The sequence below is a fragment of the Megalops cyprinoides genome, chromosome 14 (assembly GCF_013368585.1).
Source record: "Megalops cyprinoides isolate fMegCyp1 chromosome 14, fMegCyp1.pri, whole genome shotgun sequence".
NCBI classification, from domain to species: domain Eukaryota; kingdom Metazoa; phylum Chordata; class Actinopteri; order Elopiformes; family Megalopidae; genus Megalops; species Megalops cyprinoides.
In genome coordinates, this window is record NC_050596.1 from 5649400 (window position 1) to 5669711 (window position 20312).

The 20312-nt window shown below is 44.9% G+C and overlaps 2 protein-coding genes across 2 annotated transcripts in view; both read right to left on the reverse strand.

Annotated features, from left to right (window-relative positions):
- The window catches only part of si:dkey-100n23.5 (G-protein coupled receptor 1), a 127631-nt gene extending 117419 nt beyond the window's left edge, over window positions 1-10212 (reverse strand). Inside the window, exons 1-3 of the mRNA XM_036545441.1 lie at window positions 10064-10212; window positions 7142-7194; window positions 5845-5899 (exon numbers count right to left, since the gene is read on the reverse strand). Coding sequence (XP_036401334.1) covers window positions 5845-5899; window positions 7142-7194; window positions 10064-10147 — 192 coding nt within the window. The 5' untranslated portion in view covers window positions 10148-10212. The remainder of the gene's footprint in view (window positions 1-5844; window positions 5900-7141; window positions 7195-10063) is intronic.
- A 2960-nt stretch (window positions 10213-13172) lies between these two features.
- On the reverse strand, window positions 13173-15342 carry mid1ip1a (MID1 interacting protein 1a). Its single transcript, XM_036545414.1, has 2 exons — window positions 15253-15342; window positions 13173-14813 (listed from the first exon to the last, which is right to left on the reverse strand). The coding sequence occupies exon 2, from the start codon at window positions 14389-14391 to the stop codon at window positions 13921-13923; it is 471 nt and encodes a 156-aa protein (XP_036401307.1). The 5' UTR covers window positions 14392-14813; window positions 15253-15342; the 3' UTR covers window positions 13173-13920.
- Between the last annotated feature and the right edge of the window lie 4970 nt (window positions 15343-20312).

Here is a 20312-nt window from a genome sequence, read left to right on the forward strand (position 1 = left end):
TTACTCTGTGAACGTGGGTGTTGCACTGGGGGACAGGACCTCCGAGACCCATCACCCTCTGCTGCACTGTCACCGCTGCGGCGATGGCACAGGGCGCCCGATCGGACGGGCCACCCTCCCCCCCCCCCCCCCCCCCCCCCCCCCCCCCCCCCCCCCCCCGGCTCTTCAAGGGCAGTGCATTTGTCACACGGGTCCTCTGTCACCACAGGCCTGGGGGATGGTGACCTCCCTGGCCTGCTACAGAGTGACCTCCCACTGCTCACCCTCCCTAATGAACACAATCCTTCAGCGGCCCGCCTCTCTCTCTGCAAGGACGTGACGGCCAGCCTTACCGCTGCAGGAGTCTCTGAAGGCAGGCCAGCAGCCGCAGCCTAAAATGCCGTCACGACTGAATTTATAAAGGCAGGTCCACAGTAATAATACATCCTCAGTACAATTCTCAAGAACAATGCTGTCCCTCAGAAATGTATTCATACTGCTGACGTTGTGTGCATTCCTCATTCTCAAGGTATTTGTTGTAAAAGCAGATGAAAGCCTTGAAAATCATCTCTTAAGCGGAACTATACAACTCCCTCCGCTGAACCTTTCTACAGCCATTGAGGACACAAATATTCCAGTTATTTTCTGTTGAGAGTTGAACAGCAAAATATCAAGTATGTGTCCACATGCGTACACAAAAACCAGTGTGCTGGTTTACGCACAGAGCCACACACACTCAAACACACAGCGGTAGACACACACATACAGACACACGTTCACGCACACACACGCACAAACATGCAAACATGCACACACACACACACAAACGTGCACACACACAAACACACACACACACACACACACACACACACACACACACAAGCACACGAACACACAGACATGCACATAAACACACACATATACTAGTGCACTTGTTTACACACAGTCACACACGCGCACACACACACACACACACACACACACACACACACAGCTCTGGATCCAGGCTGCGAGCTGGGAGGGTGTGCGTACCCGCGCAGCGGTAAACACAGCCTGGTGTACAAACAGTGGCGGTAAACAGAGCGCAGCCGCGCTTGCAGGGCTGCAATAAACACGCAAACCCTCGCAAACAAACACAGTGGCCGTATGCCGCGCGCCCGTCCCGCCGTCTCGGACCGCGGGGGCTGGCGCGGTTACCGGCGCCGCCGAGGGGGCTGCCAGCGCGGGCCGGCCCAGAGCGAGACGCCCGCTCGGCAGGCCAGAGGGGGGGGGCGCCGCTCACGCCAGACCCTACGCCTCCCTCCCCGCTGCTGCTAACAGCCAGGGCCGCACGTGGACCAGAGCGACACACAGCATCGGAGGAGGAGCCGCCTAGAGGGAGCAGGACTGCAGCAACCCCAGCACTGCGTGCCACAAACCCCCCCCCCCCTCCCCCCCGACATTATTCACAATGCCGATTCCGCCTTGCTAGTCAGCGTGTGCGGTCATTACAGCAGGTATGGGCCTCAAAATCACCCATCTGCTTTAATTAAGAGAAGAAAGGACTCTGTAAAAAGGAACGGGTACACAGGAAAGACATCATTAGCACAAGGAAAGGCCCCTCCTCCATCTGGAAAATAACTGATCCCGCATTGCAAGATGACCATGTAAATGCAGCGTCTTACGGAGAGAGAAACGCAAGCGACCTGAATAACCACAGCCGCTTCTGTCTACACTGTGAACCATTCCCTACACTGCTCTTTGGGTTCCCCCTGCTTACCACAGGCTGCATTTTAACTCACTCTAAACACAGTCAACTAGTCAGACTCAGGGATTAAACTGCAGGCAAAGAAATGAGCAACACTGGTGTTCCTGTGTAAAGTCAGCTCAGTTTAGACGTGATCCTCTGAGATATTCTAAAAAAAAATGCATTTCCATAAAGACTTAAATTTTGATCTGCACCATTAACTGCACAGAGAGCTGAAATTACGTGCTCAGTTCAATTTCGAATGAGATCAACTGCAGAATTTGAAATTGCAATGGCATTGCAAGATCTGCAATTTTTATCAAGACAAAGAATAGAACCATAAATTATTAAACACTCACATTTTTGGTTCGATGCACCGAATTGCTTAAATTTTCCCCCCTGCTTAGTTAACATATCTACACATTACTTGTGTGTGATGTCACATAAAGAATTTATTTTGCCCCTTATTTACTTAATGCTAATTAACACCGTTATCTAATTAAACAATGAATTTAAATAATTGGAAGTGAGAATTAAGGAACTGGCCCTGAGGTGGAATTGATAAGAATGGGAGGAATGAGGGAAGGAATAATGAAGGACAGAACTGATGTGGAGAACAAACCGAAACTGAATTTGTGGATTTGACCTCAATTATGGCACTGTGTGCCTTATGTACTGAGAAGAGACAGCATGCAGAGAGAGAGAGAGAAAGAGAGCAGGCGAGAAGAAGAAAGGGAGCATGAGAGAAAGAGAAAGTGAGATTGCAAGAGAGACAGAAAGAGAAAGAGAGGAGGGAGAGAAAGAGTGCAAGGGAAACAGAGGGAAAGAGAAAGTGAGAGCATGAGAGAGAGAGAGAGAAAGAGAGAGGCAGAGCACAAGCGAGAGAGAGAGTGGCCGCAAGAGAAAGGAGCCAGTTCAGCAGATACATTCCAGACCAGCAGGAGGCAGTGTAATGTCTCTGAATGGGGCTTCAGTGGCGATGCTATGAAATGAGAGTTTCTGCTTCAGGGGACACCCTGGAGATTTCCCCCACAGCTCCTGAGCTAAAGGGTTAATTAAAAGCTAATTAGGCAGAAAATGAAGGCCAGCCACCCACGGATCCAGCTGTGCACGAGCTCTTGCTGACTGGGTAGATGCTTTGGGGATCTGCTTCAGGCAGGAGGGTCTGAGGGAGGCGCTGCAGAGCCAGGAAACTGAACACGGAACACTGAACGCTGAACACTGCACGCTGCTCCGCCTGAACACACGATGAGGCGCACACATGACTCGTAATATTAGTGTAATTAGGTTTCACACAGACCAAATGATGACCCAGGGCTTTCACATGAGTAACGCTACTCTAATCTGTGGAATTCCTACCGTGAAAGTGCCTCTGTGGACAAAAAAATATGCGTGCGTGTGTGTGTGAGTGTGTGTCTGTGTGGTATAGAGGCTGCATGCATGTGTTTGTGTGTGAGGTATAGAGATTGCACGTGTAAGTGTGTGAGTATGAGGTACAGAGACTGTCTGTGTATGTGTGGTACAGCAATTGCATGTATGTGTGCACATGCGATGCACACACACGTTTGTGTGAGTGTGTGTGTGTGTGTCTCTGCGTGTGTATTACCGCCCTGCCCCCGGCCACCTGTCTCTGCGCAGCTCTGCGCATTACCGCCCTGCTCCCGGCCACCTGTCTCTGCGCAGCTCTGCGCATTACCGCCCTGCTCCCGGCCACCTGTGTCTGCGCAGCTCTGCGCATTACCGCCCTGCTCCCGGCCACCTGTGTCTGCGCAGCTCTGCGCATTACCGCCCTGCTCCCGGCCACCTGTCTCTGCGCAGCTCTGCGCATTACCGCCCTGCTCCCGGCCACCTGTGTCTGCGCAGCTCTGCGCATTACCGCCCTGCTCCCGGCCACCTGTCTCTGCACAGCTCTGCGCATTACCGCCCTGCTCCCGGCCACCTGGCTGGATGCGGACGATTAGGGGGCTTAGGGGCGAATCACACTCTCCGCTGCAGCAGAGAATCCATTCTTCACTCAGCCTGGGCTCTGGGGGAGAGGGGGGGGGCGTACGAGCCCGCCGCTGAATCATGCCGCTGCCACTCCGCTCTCGCCGGGCTCACCTCGCTTATCAGTCCCCTGCCACCCAGACGCTGCTGCGCGAGATTAAGTGGCCCTCCGCAATCTGGGCAAACACGGGCGGGGGGTGGCGGGGGGGGACGTGTTTAATGCGCGCGCAAGCCAAGGCCCGAGCGCTGTCGGCACCAGGGATGGGATTTCAAAGCAGTCTCTCACCCCTCCGCAGAGCAGCAATTACAACTCCCTCGCCAGCCCTCCTCCCTCCCTCCCCTCTCCCCCCCACCTCTCTCCCTCTCTCTCTCTCTCTCTCTCTCTCTCTCTCTCCCTCAATCCCTGGGTCCCCGACTCGCTTCTGTTCTCTTGTAAGTCAGCCACATTTCCGGCGAAAACACAGCCAAGGCTGACAATATCTTTAATCATTTTTGCATGCCACAGAGAGGAAGAGAGGGAGGGGGAGGGAGGGAGGGAGAGAGGGAGAGGGAGGGAGGGGGAGATAAAAGCGAGCCGCCCGTTTTCGCACGCTGAAAATGATCAGAGTATTTCATTTATCTGCGGCGGACCGCGAGATGAAAAGCCGCTTTTAAAACGTTTAACCCGCGCCCTGCCGGACCCAATCCCCTGAATCCCGCGCTTTCCCTCACAGCCTCGCCCCTCCCACACTGCTAAACCACCAAACACCCCAGCCAGGTTTTAATTATGCGTCTGGCACAGGGACCTACTTCTGCTCTATCCCTGCACCCCATCTGAATTTTTATTCTTTTCTTTTTTTTTTTTTTGAAAAGCACCCAGACACTGTCATATAAAGATGCTAATTCGAGGCAGCTCATATCTCGCATATCTTACATCTCATATTTTTTCCATTCATCCATGTATATATTGTATTTACTGATGCAACTGAGAGTGGCGTAGTGGTAAGGAGCAGGGTTCGCAACCGAAATAATGATGGCTCGATTCCCCACTGGTGCACTACTGTTGTACCCTTGGGCAAGGAATTCATCTGCTAAATGACAATGATTTAATGTAATAATATACTGCTTAGGGTACCAGAGCAATGCCATCTTGGATTTGAACAGGTGAACTGTTAAAATACAGGAGGCCAATTCTTTAACCACAGCCCCACCCTGCTGCCCCAGCGCATTGTGTATCTAGTACTCAGTAGACACAACAAGCATTTTCACAGGCTAACTTCATGACTGTCCACTAATAATACCTCCTAACCCACTCACTGCCCCAGGGCTGCTTCAGAATGCATCGAAGGTAAGTAATCCTATAGAGTAAAAAACGTAACATATACCAGGTGAGAAGATGAAGCAGTTTAAATGCAGGTGTTGTGTAATTTTACACTTGAGAAGAGTATTCTGTAATTACTAAGTAACCAAAGAAAAAAAAAACAAGGCTGCAAATGTGATTACAGGCAGACATGGAGTCAATTAGCAGCATAATTGAGTAATTTGTACATTTTAATTATGGTTAAATTACGCTCTTCACTGTCACGCCAAATTTACCAGAGTTTGTAGGAATGTACGTATCGGTGGATAAAGGTAAGCTAGGGAATGAGACGCCGTGCTAACAAGCATAGCCAGGAATCAGTGTATGTGCCTCGCCTCTTTCAGTGAATGCCCTGCCTCCGTTGGGGGGGTGGGAGTGCTGTTACGACATCACATTCCACTCATTACTCAGGAGTGTCCCCAGGGTCACATGTGCTGGCAATGACCTCGAGACACGCAGGAGGTGGCAGCCTGACAGCTCAGAAGGGTTCGAGCACAACCCCCACCCCTTGCCCCCCGGGCTCAGACACCTGAGGCCTGGAGATTAGCATCAGCACTCTCTGCGGTGTGAGAGCGTGGGGCTGTCGCTGGGGACCGCTGATCCCAGTGCCCTCTGGCGCTCAACCCTTTCACCCGGTCTACCCCCCCCAAATCCCCCAACCTTCAACGCCATGACCCAGAGAGCAGCACCGGGACTCAGAGAGAGAGAGAGAGAGAGAGGGAGGGGGTGATGTCAAACACACACACACACACACACACACACACACGCACACAGATGCACACACACACATACGCTCACACACACACATACTTACCTGAGCCAGGGAGTGATACCGCCGCAGAAGCCAGATCACAAACAGCATAAAGAGGCTAGAAAAAAAAAACCCAAGAGGGAGGCAAAAAAAAAAAGTCAAAACCATTTCCGGAGAAAGAGAAATGAACACTTGAGAAAATACAGACGCCCCCCCCCCCGCTTTAAAGGAAAGCCATGCATTTTCCACTGCGCCGAGTCATTTGATAGCCTCCACTTTCGATGGCTTATTCCCCGCGCCCGAAACCCGGGGCCATTACCGCGCCCATTGATCCGTGCACGCTTTAAGGCAGTTCATTTACCGCACATTTTCCTACAATTCCGCCGCGCTCAAGCAGGAATTACGGGAAAGCGGTCCACGCGTAACCTTGTCCACCTCTTTAGGACGCCCTAAATAACAGGAGTTAATGGAGGGGCGCATTTGCTTCTCTGAACGTGCACCTCGGTGCGGGCGCGGTCCTCACACCCTCTGCGTCAGCGTCAACTGTTGTGACGGACCTCGTGTCCGTATGTGTCCGTGTGCTAACCCCCCCCACCGTGTTCTTGTGTTCTGTGCATTAACGGGCTGCACAGTGTCATCTTGGCCTCTGTATGTTAACTTTTCAACCCGCAACAAACTGACCAACCCTGTGACTCGTATCAGCTCTGCCTCACACCAAGTGCATGAATGTTGCAATTCATTTACACCGAAGCATGTGAAGAGATTAAATCGTTGCATAAGAGGCGCTACGACATAAATCTTCCCCTTATGAAAGCTTTGCTTTTTTTTGGACGAGCGGATTTTTCAATAATGCAATTCCGGACCTTACAACACGTAAAACACACTTTGAGACCTCAACTCACGACTGTGAGAAGGCTTATAATTACGAAATGTAATTATGTAAATTGTGTAAATAATAAATAACTCATAAATACAATTTTCTTTATATGGATACATGCAGGTTTGAACAACCTATTTAATTTCATATATTTTTAATTTCAAGAATTAACATCTTAAAATAGAACATTTAGGTGGTGGGAGACCTCATTTCACCTTGTTGCCTAGTTTCATACTTCTCTCTCTGTCTCACACACGGAGTTGTATTCAATACAAGCACCGACTGACAAAAGGTGTACTGCACTCATTAAACAGATACCTATAATTGATGAATATATCACTATACCTGTCATAAATCAAAAAAACATTTAATCTAGTTTTATACACCACCCTTCACAACAGGGTTGTAGCAGTGTTTTGAGAAACATTATTAATAAATATTGATAAACAAAATGAAAAGATAAGTTAAAGAGAAAAGTCTTACCATCCTATTAAAGAGAAAGTGGCTGTGGCCCTTTTCACAGTGAGAATTACCACCTGCGAAACAAGCACAAAAATATTATTATTTAGTAAAAACTTTTCTAGTGAAAAGGACTGGCCCTTAAATTTCAATCAACAATCAAATTTCAGGAAAAAATAATAGTAGATCTGCAAAATACTGTGTGTGTGGAAACGTTTCACAGATTTTTATACCTTCTCTCTACATTAACACTTATGACAAATACAAGACGCTGAATCCTTACAAGGCATTCATTTAAAAACACAAAAAATGGGAATTTGGAGCAATCTGATTCGTCAGCAGTGATTCATTTATAAAAACACTTGGATTTCTGCATGGCAACGCTGTACTGTTAGCGCATTCCTTTAACAGCTCTGACAGGAATGCACACAACTAACTCTGTTACATCACGGTGACACGACAAGACTGAAAATGACTTCAACGTATTTTCTTTGTTCATAAACAAGCAGCCAGGCAGAATGATGCAAAGGCCCAGGGCTCTTACATCAGCCAAGGTGAGAATCACAGTTGTGACATCACCCTGGCTACAAGCACGCTGTCAGCACAGTTGGGTTATTATGACCTGGTCACTAATAGGCAGGCTAAATGGGCAGATTCTACACCACTCAAATCAACCAATGAAAAAAATAGTAAAGTCACCACTGACAGTGGGCCTTAAAAATGCTTCCTTTAAAGACAACTTAGAGGTCATTTTAACAGTCAGGCGGTTGTCTTGACCAAGTGTTGGTTCTCAAATAGGCAATGTGTGTTAAATGTTTTTGTCATTGCTTCAGCGGAATTATTGACTGGATTCCTCCGATTAACAGAGGAAACATGCACTGCACTGCATCTTGAAAGTACGCTGCAGAGACTACGGTTGAATGGCGCGCGCCTTCTCCAAAGGCAGCCTTCCGAGAAAGGATCATCCGTCTGTCCCACACGATCACGACGCGCCACTGAGTCTGACAGGGTGTGTCATGCCGTCTCCATTGCAGGCTCTGACACCCAAAGCAGCCGTCTAGCGAGATGTGCAGTGAACACATTTCTCAGTAGAGGTTCGCGGCCAGCCAATGAAAAGACAGGAGGCAGGAGTGGAAAGGCTAACGCAACCTGTTTCTATTCATCCACAGTTCACCCCACACAGCTACGCGGACACAGTAGCCACATTACTCACAGGCTGATGGTGCGAGGCTTTCTGGGTGTGTCACCAATCTCCCCCTACCCCACCCCAGCCCGAAACAATGGCTACACATTCTCGGAAAGCCTGGTAACCACTGAGCTATCATTTTATTCATTGTAGATTAGTGCTCTGTGTTTGCTAAGCAATGCAGTTTAATCACGCTTGTAAAATGAACAAATATTACTGGTTCTAAATATAGGCATTTCTGCATTTTGGACTCTCAGGCCCGGATTCAACATTTGTCCTGACCTTTGACTAACTGATGTACACAAGTGTTTCTTTGTCCACACAAACACAATTTGCAAGTTCAGTGACCACCAAACTTCATTTAAAAAAAAGTGTTTTTGTATTAAATGTAACCCTTACACGTATCTGACAGTTAAAGTTAAAGACAAACACTGAACCCGGTTTGCTTTTTTATGTTCAGTTAATGTTTTGTTACACAAGAATCACGTAAAGCAAACTTTGTCATTACTGAAACTAATCTTAAAATGTAAGACAAAAATAGGACTCCCTACCGACTAGTCAGTGCGGTACGGCCTAGTTCTTGCGATAAGGAATCATGTTATCTTTCTACAATTCTTTCTATGCTGAGGATGCGAGACATGGGCGAAGTTGTGTCAGGGCTAATCAATGGAAAGATAACACAGATGACACAAAGAAATGTCACGCAGCAATAAGAACTGTAAAAATATTTAAGATGGTTTAGCTTGTTTATGTTAGATTCTGAAGAGTTATCATGAAACCCTCGGCTGCAGTTTTGAGTCAGTCAGATCATTACCGCGACAGAAGTACACTTGCATTTGGAGGTAACTTAAGGTAGGCGTGGTAGTACAAAGCTTTCCTCCAGCATAATTTATGAAAACTGCATTTTCCGCAGATATAACCAGTGACACATTTGTCAAATTGACACATTAGAACAATTATTTCTTTTAAGACCACAAAACCACGTGGGACGCAGTTATTATTGTTAGGGTCACAGATGTTTAGCTTGTCAACACTCTTCTGGCACGAACAATACTGAGAAAATCTCCTGAAATTCCCTATGCTAGCTAACATTACCAAAGGAAGATGTGCCGCATGCTAGATAGCTAGCTATTAAAAAAAGGTTCAATTAGCTTGCTAGCGGGGTAAGTCAGGACAAGCTAGCTAGCTATGTGTCAGCGTTGTGCGACAGTATATTAAGATATATGCAGCAGTCTCAGCAACATTTATGAGATCGACAGCATGCATACTCTTTCTGAAGGTAACCTTACTGTAGGTGGCTTGTTGGTTTAACCAGCCAGCTAGTCTAGTTGGTTAAACCGATTTCTTTAGTTGGCACTTCATCGATACTAGCAAGATTATTTCGCTATCTTAACAACAAAACCTAAATAGTGCGTTAGCTATTTTCAGTGAGGCTATAGTTATGATTATAGCCTTTGTTATGGTTATCTAACTAGCAAGCTAACAGGCACTTAGCTACCTAGCCAGCTAACAACCCATTCGGATTTGAGCTAAAATAGGTAGCAAACACATTTCACTCAACCATAGCTTGATAGTTAGCTAAGTTACTTATCTAACCAATGTAGACAGCTAGCTGTTTAGGTACCTTTCAAGTTACTGTTTCAATAACTTGTCAGCTAATGTACCGGACAAGCTAGCTACCTAGCCATATTTCAAAATGAAGCAGCTAACGCTAACATGCTAATTTAGTTAGCTAGTTAGCTTTCTCATTTTGTACTTACACATCGATAGTCGTCAGAATCTGTATTAAACAGGGTACATCGACTGCTATCATTACTGGATTGACCAAAACGTTTGCTTTCCATTGTAAATTACGGTTTAATGTCAATGTTTTGATGGTTAGACAAATTCATCATGTGAACTTAAAAAAAAAATCTAAGATGAGTTCCTACAGTGCGTAGTGAGGGACAAATAGAAGGAATAGTGTATTAGAAAACGCGATAACGTATCTCTTCATAAAGCCTGAGAAAAATATCTTGCAGCACAGCAAATACATTTACCGAGTAAATATAAGAGATGCCGTTGTGTCTCGTAGCACTTGCCTATAGTGCCATCATCCTGAAAAAAAAATGAAACCAGTCAAGCACCAGAGAGTACAACAGATTCAAAAACATGAATGTATCCTGAGAGACTAAGCTTAAAGTTTGCCATTCTAAACATTCTGAGAAAATCAAATATTTGTTGTTGTTGGTTTTTTTTTCTTTAGTATTCTTCATTATTGGCTTTTTGGTTTCTCATCTTTCATGGGTTTGTTTTGCATCATTTTTCTTCTTTATAAAGCTCACCGCCCCCTCCTCAAGAATATAATACTAATGATGCTATTTTATAGTAATAAAATGTTCAGATTTTCATATTCTGAAATTGATGTCTCCAATGTGTCCCCATCTCTCCCCCATCCATCCAACACACACACACATCTTCTGAGAAAATAATATTACTGTCCATGCAGCTGTGCTGTTGACCCTGACCTCAAATAAAAGCAACCACCCTCAACTGGGTAACTATTTTAGTATTGATATTTAAGAGATGAAGGGTTAGACAGTTTCACAGAAAACTGGAAAAAGCAGGTTACTGCACACTACTTTTGAAGGTCCTTTGGACTCTTTTGCATGTCTGACCTCTGAGCAGCTCAGTGGTGCAAGCCTGTTCATTATGAACTCTTACGGCATTGTGGCTTCTCAGAGTTTAGTAGGATTTTGCTCTGCTTCGCAGCTCAATGTTTTTCCCTCTTTGAAGATCAGTTTTACTTTTCATCATGTAAAATGCCTAAAGGATCCTCATCAAATAAGCAAACAAGAAAATCACCTTTTGACTTTCAACATGTCTTCCAATGTGATGAAAAATGGCTGATTCAGAAGCATGTTGATACTACCAGAGCCAGCAACTAACATTGCTAACACTGCTACCAGTGCCATTAGGGCCCCAGCTGCGCCTGCAAGGTCATTGTGCTCTTCCTCATCAATGTGGTTGCCTGGTCCCACTTCTCCCTTGCTTCTTACAAAACGCTGTGTAATGGGAAAAAAGCTGTACGTTACCCCCACACACACATTCTGCACACTCCCCCTCTCTCCAGATTACCTGCTATAATTATAGTGCTAGCGCTGCATCCCCTGGAAATTACAGCTATGCACCTGCTGTTAACTCTTTGCACGCTGGGAGGCAGGTAGCACAGGACCACTGATCTCTCCTGCCTTCCATGTGTGGTACACATAATTTATGTGGACATAGCACTGCAGTCTCTCTCACATCTCAACATGTACATTTTCATCCTCTACCGCTTTTGACAGCCAAACGGTGACATCCTCTTATTCTTACCTTAGTAGAGTACCACTGAAATAGTAGTTTAAATGAATAATTTAACCATCCGTCTCTTCGACAAGGTAGCCCTGGCTCATCAAACCCCCCTGCTTGTCATCTGGGCTGTTATCTGTCTATGACAAATCACAGATCAAGGCCCACAACAGCCATGTGCTTAAAAGTGTCATATGTGAATTGTTGAATTCGTTATCAATACTATTTATCTTCAGTTTAATTTTGGGTAATGTTCTCAGATCAGTTATACATACCAATTAACTCCCAAGAGACCACTATGACACAAGAAATGCTGGTCATCCCTGACCGCCAGCAATGAAATGGTGATCAAATATCTGAAGTGTGACTATTAAGTGCTGGAAAAATGACACACCAACCACAAGGAGCACAGAAATTCTATGACTGTCACTCAGACTTTAGCTGGACTGTAAGTATGCAGTGTGTTTCACCTTAAGCTCCAGTGTAGGACATCCCATGTGGTCAGTGCATTAAGATGGCAACTCCATGTGAAAATCATGCAAGGCAGTCGAAGCACCTACTCAGTGCCACTGCTGAATTGTCATCAAATGAACAACACATTACAGGGACAGTAAACACAAAAATCGACATGTACTTTGCATACTCACAAAAATTCCTCAACCTGGACTCTTGCCAAGTTATGGCTTGTACATGTCAGTGTCAAAGTTGTCTTTGTATTGCTCATATCCTTTTTCATGGCATGCAGAGAATGTCGTTCACCCGAAAGTGTCCCCTTAGAAATCTGTGGTACAATCTCAAGTTTGGAATAGGAGGCCAGACTACCTCAACTCACTGGATTGTTGTTCAACTGCATTCCTTTGTGGTTATCTAATAGGAATAATCTTGTGTCAGCTGGATCTTTCTAGAAGGCAGGCAAATTAAGCACAAGAATGTCATCACTGTGATTTTCAAAGCAAAATGTGCACGTTACACTTGTCCTCAAGTGCGTTTTGAAGGATATTAGTTAAGGATTTGAAGGATATCAGTCTGTTGCTTCAAACCTGTTATGTTTGTGTTAACAAATGGCGGATGAAATCCCATAGTATCAACAACTGCTACAACTCTTATTAAAGAATTTATAAACATGATGACTATCATTAACAAATAGAAGCAAAGAAGATTCCTACCATGTGCAGAGCAAGGCAATTGAAATGGCAGGTACACTTTCTGCAATTTTGAACGGTTCACTTTGGAGGCAAATTTTGTGCTCTTCCAGAACAAAGATATCTGTCCACCCTCAATTTCCACATCCATGTGCTGCCCTGCCAGTCTTTAAAATTATGGTTTCCATGGTCATTTGTCAAGACCAAATCAAAGGGTTTATGCTCTGGGTGTACGCAGGACAATGCCTAATTTTTTTTATTGATGGGAAACAGGAGGCTGGATGCTTAAAAACTTAATAAAAAACACATACCAGACTGATGACATTTATAAATATTGTTTATTTTCTGAACAATATATTTTTAATAATAATAAAAAAATCAACAAATGATGAGCTCTGATGTTATCATTTACACCATTTCATAATGTTCATAAAATCTCCTGGAACCCGTCATTACTCCATAACAAAATTACAGAATTATCAGCCCATTCCAGTTCATAGACTTTTTAGGACATTGAGGTAATTGGTGTTATAATTTCACTGCAGTCTCCTCATCCTGATAGATAACAGTCGGTATGCAGTGGAAACTCTCTTGTAAATTACACAGTGGTCGAGTATCCAGTGTCATTAGACGACCACATATACATTCTTGTTCCCCGTGTGGGAAACTTATAAGAGATCTCTGTGCGTTCGAGCTCAACCGGAAAGGTTCAGCTCCGAAATATACAGCAGTACACGTGATTAAATGTGTTTGCATGTAGATTACACGAACTCATGGCAAAGCAATCATAGCAGTAATTTACATGTAAGGATTTCTTTATATCTACGCCCTTCACGTCTCAACCTATAGGCTGAAATACGAGCGTAACACACTTGTAGTAAAAACTATAATAGTACAAATAATAGCAGTAGTGCAAACAGAGCAAAAAGTTACTTCAAGGCGACAGCAGAAGAGGTCAAGCACAGTTCTTCCCTGGGATTAATACCGCGCAATCTCTATATCACGAAAACATTTAATCGGCCCAGTTTCTCTGGGTCTCTCCATTCAGTTCAACAGAACATCATCGGTTGTCATAAATTCAACTCCATCCCACAAGAGTGAGGTATTACATCTCCGCCGGCGAATGAAGGAGAGATGACTGAGTTTCAGTGTCCCCAGCCCCCGATCCCGATTTCCTGCTTGTACCTGTTGGTGAGGGTGTGCGCCTTGCGCGTCAGCTTTGACAGAACCGTGCGCAGTCCGCTGAGGTGGAAGTGAAAGAGTTTCTCCAAGTCTTCCTCTTCGCCTTCGGGGTCGATTCTGGAGATTTCCAGGGCACTGACCCCCAGTTTGTCCTTTCGCCTCTCGTCGGCTTGCAGGACCCCCCACTCGATGTCATTCCTGATGGATTTCAACAACACGTAGTAACTGTACATGTCTCCGTCGTAGAGGTAGTCGTCCGGCCCGTTACCGGGTGACCGGATTTCGCTGACCTCCTTTTCTTCATCCAGCGGTACATCTCTTAACAGGCTGGGCAGCATTACGGTCTGATCCATGTTGTTCACAGCACCAATGAAGCGATTCATGGCATTAAACAATGAATTCTTCTGATTGTAGGAATCTGAAATCTGCATCATTTTGACAGACGCAGGCTTGACTCTCCAATTTCTCGAAAACTGCTGAATGGACCAACCAGGGCTGGGAAAGCAATTGTAGTTAGCACAGTGCAGTCCTTTTCAGTCAAAACAATGAGTCGTCCCCTTCTCTTTACGTGTTGGTTGGACAGCGCACTGAAGTGCCTTTTATAATCGGCTTCAAAAGAGGCAAGCTTGTCGCTGTAGAGAAGTTGCTGGGGGCATTCGGTTCTTCTTTTCAAGCTGTGTTCACACAATAGGCCCGTCCCTGGAATACAATTTTCTTCTTTTTATTTCAGATGTGGCTATGAACTCAGGTTCTCATGCCCCCTCTTATAGAGCAGGTGGCTTGATGAGCAAGGGCGTTCCCAAAACCTGTCCATCGACGTTTTTTTCCCTTCAGGTCGTAACCGGATTCCAACGACCTGAAATGACATGGGGAGAGTTAGTGTATTTTGTCAAGTAACGTGACGGAAGCATTTCAAAAGCTAACCACTGAAAGAGGAAAATCCGCTAAACGACTACAGAAGAACGTTAGCTAAGGGCGTGACTATTCATTTGCCTTTCACCAAGATGCATTTAGCTAAATTTTTAGCGAACAAGCTGGCTGGCTAACTCTAGCTAGCTAGTTTAGTAGGTAAGAGACCAATTCTGACAAGGAGCATAAACGTACCTTGCTAACCGAGCTATGGCAAGTTTATGGACTATATTGAAGCGAAAGATCTGTCCAAAAATTCTGAGAACAATAACGTGTATAGCTAAGTGCAAATTCAAAATTATGCCCATATCAATTTCTATTCACGGGCTACCTGCTAGTTAGCTACTTAGCAAATATATCCTATTAAGAAAAGCTGATTGTCTTACAGCTTGACAGTGGAAACTCGTCGGATGTCCCGTGTGCTCGGACAAACAGACTTCCCCGCTTTCTCGTTTTTCAGAAACTTTATGGAGCTAAACCCACTACCGAATCAAATTAGAAGAATAACACTAATTCTGACACACGCCGCGTCTCGTACAGCGGAGCGCCGCTTGTGAATATTCATGAATGAGGGCATCAGCCCACGACCGTACCTTCGCTTTAAGCCAATGAGATTTGCTCGCCCGTTGCTTAGGCGCAGGGCTTGGTTTTCACTGGCCAAACTAGACCAACTGGAAAAACTAGAGTTACTGGATTTCCGCCAAATTGCACGGACTAACTACCATGACTGCGTTAACCCTATAGATTCTGAATCCTGCCGACACGAGAGGTTCGGGGAGTTTCGATCGATGACATTGGTATTTCATTGTGTACAACTATATTTAATAATTGGATTCGACGAATATAACACTAGGAAGATACTTCTTCAAAGGCGCGATTCAGCTTTAATATCATTTGATCTTTAAGGTATAGCACTAACATTTAAAACGTTTTGTGATTTATGTTTCATCTAAAAGAAATGTTCGGCAGCAGCTAACTGTGGATGGGGCAAGCTGTCTCCAGCAACGTGCCGGGGAGAAGAAATGGCACCGTGAACGACGAAGATCAGTGGGTAATTGTCAGTGACGGTGTCACAGACGGTGCCACAGGGGACTAAGGTTATTAAAGATTTAGGGATTAAAGAGCTCGTAACTGGGTCTTTACAGGTGCAATAAAGCACTGCGGAGCAACTAAGGAATCTGAACGCATGCACACGCACACACACACACACACACACACACACACAGGAGAGGTTTCTCTGTCTGGCAGACTCTGATGAGTGTGCTTCTACTGCTGTACCGTTGTTAAACACACGTTGGAAACCTTTTCAACGTTGCCACGGGGACCTGTGATTGCAGCTGGTGTCGTCAGCATTGAAAATTGATTTTAAAATAAAAAGAATGAAAACAAGTGAGCAAGGACACACATGGGTATGAGAACAGCCGTATACTACAGAGGACCTATACCAGTGATTGGGTCACAGCCGTGAACAGACCCATGAGTGCCACCTCATTCCCTCGTCGAAATGGTCCTCTTGGTCTCCTCTTAGGTTTATCCCACAAAATACATTGTTGTTCAAACTACTTAGTTACGGTGAACATGATAAATATGTATATATACTGCACCAGGTCTCTGAATAGCTCTTCTGGTAAATATGGGATCTCAGTTTGTGACATATAATTGTACTCTACCTCACTTGTAAGTCGCATCGGATAAAAGCGTCTGCCAAATGAATTGTAATTGGTGCTGTGTGTCTAAATTAATTTATCGTTTTTATACAGTTCCTTGTCATACAGTTGAAATGCTTGTAGACAAGCATGTAAGACCATAGCAATCTGGTAAAGAATGTTCTATTGAACAGGGTAAATAGGTTTATACGAATTTGATATTTACTTAAATTTCAACACAACGGAGCGTTATGTGCAGATTTTAAGTATCGAACATTATCTGACACTACAACATCCAGATGAAAGGTAAACCATTCCATGCCTGGAGCTCTTCGACCGCTGCAACGAACAGAATTAAAGGCCCAGCTCCATAACGTGTGCAAAGGACAAAGCGAAGGTATGTTTTTTCTCGAACGTACCACCACGACCTCCCCGATAACAAGCAGCTCCATCTCCACAAATAGGAAATTTTCCCCTTCCATTAGCAGCCGGGACGCCAGGCGCTGCGAGCCTGCTCACGCAATGATTACAGACTGCTAATATGCGGTAATTTGATTAACAAGATTAGAATCCCAGTTAGCTGTGTCCCTGGTTTACAGATTCCTATCTTTAGTAATTCTTTCCTCCCATGTTTCATTTATATACGGACCTGGACTGGCACAGATGTCGGGGACGCGAAGCAGGAGACAATTGCTTTCACAGTAGAATGCTTTTACAAATGCGGGAGGGAGCTGTAAAATCAAGCGTTTAAATCCCGTGCGATGTAACCATAGCGATGTGGTGTTGACGAAATGAAAACAAACATCAGCTAGGCTATGCGATATTCTTATCGTTAAAACCTTACAACACTGGCGAAATGTGGGAGCGCGGTGTGAATAAATCCGAAGAACGGAACCTACACCACGCGGAAAGCACTCAGCATTCGTGAAAATGCTCAGGACTTTGGTCATTTAGGCTCGGGAGAAGCTGCGTTGTAAATGCTAGCTGCCCTGATACACGCGGCATACAGAATTGAAAAAAATAAATTAAAGGGAAGACGATAGATTTGCATGCAAATGATGCAAGGGTAACATCAGCGTGTGAGGCTCCTCGCCATCTCTGCGCTGTTAATGCTGGCTCCCGCTGCTGTGTCAAGAGGGAGTGATCAAGCGTAGGGACGGGCGGGGGGTGCACTTGCCTGCCCTCTCCCAGCGCTCACGGCGCGGAGCAAACTGATGAGGCCTGTCAGAACACTATCCAGCTCATGAGACCGGCCCGGACCAGCCCGCCGCCCTTTCACCCGTTAACAACCTCCTTTGGCTTGTTCATTCACTGAGCTTCTGCTTCACGGACAATTACACTCAGCCTACGTGAAAAATACGTGACAGCAGTTGTTAATAATAGTATGGGGATTCTCAGTCTTGCATTACAAATGTTAATTTTATTGTTTAATTAGATAGGAATTGATTAATTATTTGCATTCACTTTACTTACGTTTTATTACACAGAAATCAATATTTCAAGTATTATAGTGCGTAACGGAACAATAAGAAAAGTTATCAACATTCAATTTATTGTCATTATGACCGCATTGCGAGGTTGCAGATTCAAGCGCTCTGAAATCGGAACACTTGCAGCGCACAGGATATCGTGCACCGTTACGTAATTCATTGATATATTACTGCCATCTAGTGGTTTTTAAAAGAACCTGAACTCTAAAGTGAATTGTCACCCCTCGATTGCGCAGCCAGTCACGAACCCTCTTTGTTGTCTATTGATAAAAATAATTACTGAAAAAAGGGAAATTTGGGGGAAAACTGGGAAGTAATTCGCAAGTAGGTCTATACAACAGTTTTTTTGGCTCAGTTGAAATGCTCCCTATGTTCAGAGCAATTATAGAACCACACTGAAGCCTGTTACCGTATTAAATGACAGGGAAGACATTATTCATCAGGCGTGTGATATTTCAGTCTTCTGCACTCAACAAGTGTGCTTAAATAGCCTAATTTCATCTGTAGTGCTTGGGCTGTACAAAAAAACAGCCACCCGAGTCAACCAACACGAACACTGAACACTAGACAAAAGCTGTAAATTCTTCGAGGGACACATCACGATCGATTAACTCGTAAATAAATCACTACCTACAATGCACTGTCAGCGCTTTTCACACGCGTACTGTGCTGTCCTTAGCATTGCATGACAGAGCCATTTAAGAAACCGTATGTAGGTGTGGACCCCCGTAGGCCTAGTGGAGTTCTGCAGGCGGCCGCCTATCCGCACGGGCATTGACGAAAACAATTAGGTCCTCGCAGCTTCACGTATTGGTAGCGGGACTTGAATCTCGGACACATCCGGGCTGCGGAAAGCGCCTACCTGCCCGCCTTTCGCACGCGAAGTGGCGTACCTGGCCTGTTGAGCTCAGAGCTTGACTGACGCTCAGCTATAGATTTAAAGGCCAAGGTCACCCGGTGCTTCTATACGGTTGCGAGTTCCTCTTCTCCGCCTTTCATAGGCTGATATTCACACAAAGCACGGTTACGAACAGGAGCGTCAAACGCAGCTCTTAATCCCCCTCTGGAGCAGTTGTTAATGGTTGTTTGCGCGACTCGGTATGCAAACCAGCACCAACTTGTTCGAGGCTGTCTTTTCAGTATTTGCGCAGTACGGGACTGGTGTAGAACCGCACATTTAGTATCAGAACGACTGACAGGACACAGAAATCACATGTAAAGGTGCGTGGTAATCAAATTTCAATAACAAAATTAGGAAGCTATAATTTTAATGAAAGAAAAAAGCTGTAAATGATATTTACACCAACAAACAACGCAGGAGATGATATCAGGGTATATCGATGTGTCTTTTGTTGATGCACGTCATAGGAAAGGCATAAAGAATAACGGGGGAAGTGAAACTTTAAGGTTGAAATTAAGTTACAACTGAATGCAAACCGTTTTGCCTTCCCCGGGGTTTCCATGGCTACTTTGTCTTGAAGAACCATAATTAAACGCAATAACATATTTTATTGCAAGCTAGTCTGTTAAACAAGCCATTGATCATTGGCATCTCCTGAGACGAAGTGCAAACTCGGCAGAAATAATTACTTTGAAATGAATAGAACTTTAGAGCAGCCTACCTGTCCGAACAGCTAAGGGGAATGCGACCCATAGCCTACACGAGCATGATTAAGTATCAAATCATATCATATTTTTCTGGCACATGTAAACTTTCTGACTCATCCAGACTCATTAATATATCACGTTCCAGAATAAATTAACAGCTCCATCCATCTCCATCTCCATAAAAGCAAAAAAAAAAAAAAAAATTCACACATTGAAACCTCACGACCGCACCTATGAATCTGGGTGTTTTCCGTCCTATTTTTAAGTGTGTGTGTGGGTGAGACTTCGGGGGGCGACAGCAGAACAACCGCTCAATTATTCGGTGGCATTAGATTTACTTCAATGAATGCCATTTCGTTAATTGATGTTAAAGAATTGACTCAGTGCTGTAAGAACATAAATCAATTGGGAATTGCAATAGGAAACTCCATACCTCATCTTTGGATGTCAGATTCGGGAACTTAACCCTCAAACGGTTCCTCGTCAGACCCCTTCTTGTGCACACACTATGCACTCAGTGCTGCCACATACTTTCATCAGCACGTCAGAGGTCGGACAGTACAAATCCCTAAGTCTCCCAGCATGATCAACGTGTTAATATTCACCTTTTTCAAAAACAATCTCATTAAGTTGGTCCCCTAACTTCCTTTCACGATGTTGCAATTTTGCAGACACTTGGATGTGGAATGAAAGACAAACGAG